Source organism: Neoarius graeffei, chromosome 14 (genome assembly GCF_027579695.1).
Source record: "Neoarius graeffei isolate fNeoGra1 chromosome 14, fNeoGra1.pri, whole genome shotgun sequence".
NCBI lineage: Eukaryota > Metazoa > Chordata > Actinopteri > Siluriformes > Ariidae > Neoarius > Neoarius graeffei.
The window spans coordinates 42,083,070-42,091,283 of NC_083582.1; the positions used below are offsets into that span (position 1 = coordinate 42,083,070).

Consider the following 8,214-nt stretch of genomic DNA (forward strand, 5'->3'; position numbering starts at 1 on the left):
CACTTGGGAGCTCTGTCTCCATCGTCTCATCATCATCATCATCATAGCGTGCTGATTAATTTTCTATAACAGCCCAGCTTTAAAAATGGCTCCAGCTGTGATTTAAATGATAGGTCTGAATTAATGCACTTATTGTAATATATTATCATTTTTATTGTAACAGCTCATTCACAGTGACCTTGTATTATAGATGTTCCACAAAATCTACATCTAATAATAAACAGATTAGACATTTTTTATTTAATTATTTAACACATTAGCACCAAGTTTTTCGACATGGGGAAAGGTTCCAGGATGGAGAACTCGGACTTTCTGGGTTTCTCAGCAAAATGTCATGTTGTGTTTTTGTCTTATTAACTTTTGAGAGGAAAAAAATAGAGGCTGGTGATGGAACAGCTGCTGTAGCATAAATGATGATAGGAACTATGTCGTCTCAGATGTTCCACAGGATTAAATGGTCGAAATGCATGAAGTGTTGTTCATTTAAAAAATGCATACTGCAATCGTTGGCAATTTGCTGTAGTATAAAAGGAATAAACTCGTGAGCGGAATGAATAATCCACTTCAGGGTCTGCTCCACTTCACGTAGCAGATTATTTTCTTGTAATAACACGCCACTTTGTGTTCCTTACTGAGTAGCCGTTTTGATTTTGGTTAGCCAGATTAGTCATTACATGTGTTTTTTTTTTAATGCTTTGTCAAAGACTGTTCTGTCAAAGCTCCACAGCCATCTGTGATATTGGTCCCACAGCAAGAGGAAAAATATCCAAATGCCGCCGTCTCTATTTTTATGTAAATCTGCAGATCCTTTGTGAGCAATTTCAAACTATCCTGAGTTCCTGCTCTTCATCAGTGTACGTTTGGATGGAATCATAATTGCTGACTATCACACATGATGCACAGGCCAACCCTCACTGAGCACTTCATAAAGGGACTCGTAGGGATAAATGACTGAGATATATGAGCAGCATAAGTAATGCTCTTCTCGCAAATCATTGTCCTTTCTTTTGCCATACAAAATTATATTATGGGCATAGTTAGGTTATTAATTCCCAGTGGCCTAATGAGAACATTTGCGTGCGCACATGTACCTGCTCTAACTAAGAAATAAATTCTCTCAGACCTGTTTTGATAGAAGACAGCAACTGAATTTACATATCCATATCTGGCAGGCAGCTGCAGAGCAGTCTGCCTATGAATAGAGTCATCGGCGGCACAGTGAGTGTGTCTCAGAGGAGCAGAAACCAGACCGCTGTTGTACTTCTCTGTTCATTAGAACTTAATTTCATTTTGTGTGACAGTTTATTTTCGGAATGTGTTCCTTACTATTTTCCCAGGCCTTTGGCAAACTTTGGTTTGCTCAGCTAAAATGCACAGCGGTCCCTAGGTGGTGGTATTTCTGTTCTAACCACTGTATTGGAAAAACCTGACGTTAAATGAGATTGTATGGAAATTGTGAGATTATACACTACCGTTCAAAAGTTTGGGGTTACTTTGAAATTTCCTTATTTTTGAAAGAAAAGCACTGTTCTTTTCAATGAAGATCACTTTAAAGGAGTACGCCACCCCCAGGTGAAATTGAGTCAGTCCCTGCAGTCCCTAGAGTTGGATGAGTGAGCCAAAGCGTTTTGTAGCCGACCCAGCTATTGCCCTGATCTAGAAACGCCCCGGTTAGCTTAGCTTAGCGTAGTCGCTGTAATCCGGCGTGTCCAGCTAGCATTGTCGTTGCAAAAGTGAATCAAATAACTCAAGATTTTTTATAATTATTTCTCATGACCTGTACATTCACATCGAGTACACATATCAATGCAAATTAATACGAAGGGATTTACTAGACCAATTTATATATGGAAGTATTTTCGGCCACAGCACAGGCAAAGCACCGCTGTAGGCGCAAAGACACCGCGCAGCACCACAACTTCCGGGTTTTCAGGAGCTGCACGGTGTCTTTGCGCCTGCAGCGGTGCTTCGCCTGTGCTGTGGCCGAAAATAGTTCCATATATAAATCGGTCTAGTAAATCCCTTCGTGTTAATTTGCATTGATGTGAAAGTACAGGTCATGAGAAATAATTATAAAACATCTTGTTATTTGATTCACTTTTGCAACAACAATGCTAGCTGTACACGCCGGATTACAGCGACTACGCTAAGCTAACCGGGGCGTTTCTAGATCAGGGCAATAGCTGGGTCGGCTACAAAACGCTTTGGCTCACTCATCCAACTCTAGGGACTGCAGGGACTGACTCAATTTCACCTGGGGGTGGCGTACTCCTTTAAACTAATCAGAAATCCACTCTATACATTGCTAATGTGGTAAATGACTATTCTAGCTGCAAATGTGTGGTTTTTGGTGCAATATCTCCATAGGTGTATAGAGGCCCATTTCCAGCAACTCTCACTCCAGTGTTCTAATGGTACAATGTGTTTGCTCATTGCCTCAGAAGGCTAATGGATGATTAGAAAACCCTTGTACAATCATGTTAGCACAGCTGAAAACAGTTGAGCTCTTTAGAGAAGCTATAAAACTGACCTTCCTTTGAGCAGATTGAGTTTCTGGAGCATCACATTTGTGGGGTCGATTAAATGCTCAGAATGGCCAGAAAAATGTCTTGACTAATATTTTCTATTCATTTTACAACTTATGGTGGGAAATAAAAGGGTGACTTTTCATGGAAAACACAAAATTGTCTGGGTGACCCCAAACTTTTGAACGGTAGTGTAACTAGCACATGAAGTGTAAGTACGACTTATGGGAATATATGTGGGAACAAGCTCAGCTTTGTGAAACAACTGTGCTGTGTGTGAAGCTGTATTTATTTATTTTCTTTCTTTCCTAGTGGTTTTCCCTAATGGATGATGATCTCTTGAGAGATGGGCAACTTGTAGTCTGTAAGCAGAAATGGTAGTTACAAATTTGCACAGTAGTTCTGCTGCTAGGTAGTTTGCTCTGATTATTTCTGTGCCTCATAATTTTAATCCAGCCACAGAGAAGAATCGCTCTCCGTGATTCGCCTCATAGTTCTTGTTAATTCGGTTTCCATGAATGAACTGGGGAGACGCATGCTTCCTGTTTTCAGCTCCGAGATGGGCTGTAAGCAAAAAGGGGTCTTGCAGACCATCTAAAGAGACATCAGGAGATATGAGTGGGAGAACAAAGCAGTGGTTTTTCATGCATCATTAGTTCACAAGCTGCATTATGAGGGTAGGATTTTTACTTTTCTGAAGTGCACACGGTTTGGCACCTTAATACACAGCATATGTACTTACTCTACTGTTTCACTACACTGCTGCTCCATTGAGTAAAAAGCTTGTTTATGTTGTGTTTTGATCACCTCAACACACTCCCACGCCCGGTCCAGTTTTTGCATCTTACACTTCAAGATAATTATGCTGTTTTCTCTCTGCTTATGCCATGTTTCTCTGTTTATGCCTGTTTCTGAATCATAACCCGTCATTAGAGACAAGTTTGAAATTTGCATAATTAAACAGCTTCCCTTTGAAAAAAAAAATAACGATATTGGAATGCTTTCTTTTTGATTTAATAATAAAATAATTGAGCATTTTGAGTTATTTCTTCTGTATTGCAACCCGGTTTTGTAATTGCTTTAAGGATGAGGAAGTCTACAGTTGTATAACGCTGCATAATTATCTGCATTCTTCAATTTACTTTTTCTCCAGAGGCAGAGTTAGTGTTGTTGTTGTTTTTTTTTTAAGAAGCTTGTCCAGAACGTCTAAAGGGCATTAGAATGTGCAGACGTGTTCTGTATTTTAAGATAATGTTGAATGAATGATCAGCATAAAAACCTTGATTGCCAGGGAATTCCTGCCTCATGACGTTTCATCTTTTGACGTTTCACCGTGAAGAGTAAGTAAAGGAAACGGATTTATGACCTGCTACATTTCAACACTTGTCATGCAGGAAACACAATTTAATAACTAGCAGTAAAAAGCAGCAGTGTAGAAACATTGTTGTTAATATTTTGAAAGACCTTTGTTTTGTCTTTTGGGGGGGGGCATTCATAATGGCATTTAACCCTTTGTCATGGAGTCTTCCTAAATCTTAATGCTATTAGATGTGCAAATGTATACAGTTTGTATACCTTAAAGGTAGACTGCCTTTCAGATTTTTCAAGTGTAGGTCATAAAAAGAATTTTCCCTGACGCCTAATTATTTTTGTTTAGTGGACCGAAAGCTACTGAATTCGAATCAGACTTCCAATTTTATTAGTTTCCCCCCCAACAGAACAATTAATGAATTTGGGGCCACGTGGCCCTAAATTCTCCGTTCTTTTTGGCTGCTTCAAGATACTACGTCATGCGTCACGTGGTGGGCTTTCCCCCTTCGCGCAAGGCATTCTGGGATACAAATTTGAAACGGGAGAGTAAAATGGAGGATGTAAGCGTGCGAATGAAAAATGAAAGACCAACTACAGTAACAAAAAGTGAGAAGAAAAGACGTTATGTTGCAAACGTATTAGGACCAAACTAATAAATATTGGCAGTCAGCGAGCACCTCGGTGTGATCAGCTGTTCGTTTAGCGACAGAATGATGTAACAGTCAGTGCATGGTCAAAGGTAAGCATGCGCACATAGACGTCCTCTGTCTGCTTCACTGCGTGAAATGGGTGATTTTACGCACGTTATTTGCTCGGGAATCCCCTCAAATTAAATAACTTCCCAGCCACAGAATGACCTGATATTTTGTGCGATATTACAGAAATAAACATATCACAATGACCACATTTCAGACGGAACTAAATTTCACCAATTTTGTGAACTCAAAAGGCTGTCTCGCTTCGATTCATCTATTTATCCAGTATGTAAGTTTCTGTTTGGGCAAAGTCTTGAATGATTTCACTCTAAATCACTGTGTCAGCTTGCATTCCTTCCAAATGGAGAGAGTGATTTGTGCCTCCCATTTTGTGTGGCCTTCTCTTCCAACTGTGGTATTCGCTCCACTACGTTTGCATTCTGTAACAGCAGAACTGCGTTGGCTGGTGAAGGGAAGAGGTGAGATGAAAACCTTCCCCATGATTATGCAGATCAACACAGAAAATGGCTTTCTCAAGAAGTCTCCAACATGGCCGATGTTCTATGAAATGTCCGTCACTTCTCGCCGCTTTATCAGCCAGCAGCTGAGTGGCGGCCAGTCTGACGGGGAATAATGTGACTCTGTTGTACAGTCAAGATAATTCTTCTGAAGGATTAATTGACAGTGCTGTTTAATATGCATATCAACGCTAATCAATCAGTATAATTGAACTTGACCTATCACCATCCTTTGAGTGAAGCTAAGCAGAATATTAATGGATCTCCTCCTGCTCAACTCTGTTTCAGGTGTCAAAGCCGTGTTCTCAGGTCACTACCATCGCAATGCAGGCGGCTGCCATGCAGGACTGGACATGGTGGTGAGCTCGGCTATCGGCTGCCAGCTGGGCGAAGACACGCATGGGGTCCGGGTGGTGGTCGTGACCGCTGATAAGATCATCCATCGCTACCACACTCTGTTCCAGCTGAGTGAGAAGGGCATGGATGAAGATCTAAAGAAACTCTTATCTTAAATGAAAGTTGCAGGCAGACTTTTTGACCTTTGTTGGGTCCCTTTTGACTTTTTTAGTTCTTTTTTTATTTTTTATTTTTTTGGATCTAAGCAGGGCTTTGAACCGGTTCAAGGAACGAAAACGAAAACCGGGAACTTTTTCTATTTCACATGGAACAGAAACGAAACCAGAAACTTTATTATTTTTTATGTTCCGGAACAGAAACGCTTATTAAAAATAATGGTAACCGGTTAATACCGGTTTTTATTTCGTTCCTCAAAGTTTCCGTAGCCTACAAATAAAAGTCATTCTTCTCCTGCGCAAGTTTCTATGACCCGCTGGGGTTCACTTCCTGTGTGACGTTCGCTGACTGACTGGAGAGCAGGAGGGTGGACTACTATCACGTCTCCACATCTTAAATAAGAGGTAAATATTGCAGTCTATCGTTATTCAAAAACGTCAGTTTATTTGTCCACGTTAATGAGAGGCTCGCGAACATTAAATGACGTTAACCTCTGTTAGCCTATCAATGCATAGGGCCTGACTAGCCTTTGGTAACACACTAAACGAATTATCTTTCATTTTTGGCACTTTTTCTGTTTGTGTAGATAGGAAGACATACTGAGAATCCAAATCGCCAACATTTGAAATAATTGTTTTGAATTATTTCTTGTCTTATTTAATGAAGGTTGTAATAGAATTAGCCTACATTTGGCTTAAGCTGGATGAGACAGAGACACAATTTTATAGCCATTTGTTAAACAGCTGACAGGGAACATAATTAACCGTTCCGGGAACGAAATTTTTTTTGTTCTAACCGGTTCGGGAACGTCTATTTAATGGTGGAACCCAAAACCGGAAACGTTAAAATTCCATTTCTGTTTGGAACAAACCAATAGGAAAAAAATTCTGGTTCAAAGCCCTGGTTCTAAGTCAGTAGAAAAGAACGTTCTGCTTTCAATTGGTAACGCCTGTGAACAAAAGCAGCCGTTTTGTGTCAGTATCCAGTCCATGTATGTGTATCCAGTATCCAGAAGGCATTTGAATAATAAGCTTCTGCACACTGCAGGATGATAAGGCACCGGGGAAAAAAAATCACCGTATCTTAAGGTGTCGTCAGAGTGCTGCTTCCATTCGGTATTTCAAATTCCGTAATTGCTATAATGTTTTGATCTTTCCTGTCAGAAATAAGAGGTTTGCGGATGTAATTTTAAGCATTAGCAATATAACAGGGTCTCTTTTCATCTTCCATACCTTAATCAAACACCTTGACATATAAATCAGGCAAATGTACTGGAGAATCCCCTACTCCTTTAAACCCGTATAACCTCATTACACTAATAAGCAAGGGGAAGTAGTGTTTTCAGCTGGTCGTTTGGTGATTTTATCCTGTGTGTCCATGCTCTCCCAACTCCAAGAGGTGAGAAGAGATGATCTCCATGGCAACTATTGAAAGACCTGACAGTTAAGAGTGTAATTTAGAGAGATTCATTGTCATCAGAAACCAATACTGATTTCTATCTCGCACTTTTATGATTTTATCCTTCAGGTTCAGAATCCACTTTGATGATTTGATGCAAGGGGGGAAAAAAACGCCGAAGTCTTTGTTGAGCCAGGAAGTGCGTACTCATTTAGCGCCGTCTCACTTTGTAATGTACAAACCAACCCTGCCAGAGTTGAAGGGGAACATAGTGATTGGTCAATGCACTGAATTGCCCTAGGCCTTTTTTTTTTTGGTCATGTTTTGTTTAAAATACACAATGTGTAGTAATACCAATCATTAGCCATTTCTTTGGGGATTCTCTTGTTAGTGGATGTGTGCATAATCACAGGATTGTAAATAAGAGTTAAGGGGAAGAGCACAGGGAATAGTATAACAATGTGTTCTTTCATCTTTTTACTGTGTTGACCTAAATAATCTCTGTAAAAAGATGTTTAAAACAGTGTAGGCTATTTTTCATATCCTTTAATGAAACTGAGCCAAGAACAACAGGTCATACTGTAAAATATTATGTATAATTTTTTAAGATTCTTTTTGATATGTAATTAAAATGGATAAATTTGACTGGGATTAAGTCTATTTTTTTCCGGTTATGTTCCGTATTTACAGTGGTGCTTGAAAGTTTGTGAACCCTTTAGAATTTTCTATATTTCTGCATAAATATGACCAAAAACATCATCAGATTTTCACACAAGTCCTAAAAGTACATAAAGAGAACCCAGTTAAACAAATGAAACAAAAATATTATACTTGGTCATTTATTTATTGAGGAAAATGATCCAATATTACATATCTGTGAGTGGCAAAAGTATGTGAACCTCTAGGATTATCTGCTAATTTGAAGGTGAAATTGGTCTCCGGTGTTTTTTAATCAATGGGATGACAATCAGGTGTGAGTGGGCACCCTGTTTTATTTAAAGAACAGGGATCCATCAAAGTCTGATCTTCACAACACATGTTTGTGGAAGTGTATCATGGCAGGAACAAAGGAGATTTCTGAGGACCTCAGAAAAAGTGTTGATGATGCTCATCAGACTGGAAAAGGTTACAAAACCATCTCTAAAGAGTTTGGACTCCACCAATCCACAGTCAGACAGATTGTGTACAAATGGAGGAAATTCAAGACCATTGTTACCCTCCCAAGGAGTGGTCGACCAACAAAGATCACTCCAA

At 39.6% G+C, this 8,214-nt stretch overlaps 1 protein-coding gene across 3 annotated transcripts in view; it reads left to right on the forward strand.

Annotated features, from left to right (window-relative positions):
* cpped1 (calcineurin-like phosphoesterase domain containing 1) overlaps nt 1-7,605 on the forward strand; it is a 64,140-nt gene extending 56,535 nt beyond the window's left edge. For all 3 annotated transcript variants that reach the window (XM_060939686.1, XM_060939688.1, XM_060939687.1), the window contains one exon: nt 5,338-7,605. In XM_060939686.1, coding sequence (XP_060795669.1) covers nt 5,338-5,561 — 224 coding nt within the window. In that variant the 3' untranslated portion in view covers nt 5,562-7,605. The remainder of the gene's footprint in view (nt 1-5,337) is intronic.
* The last annotated feature ends 609 nt before the right edge of the window (nt 7,606-8,214 follow it).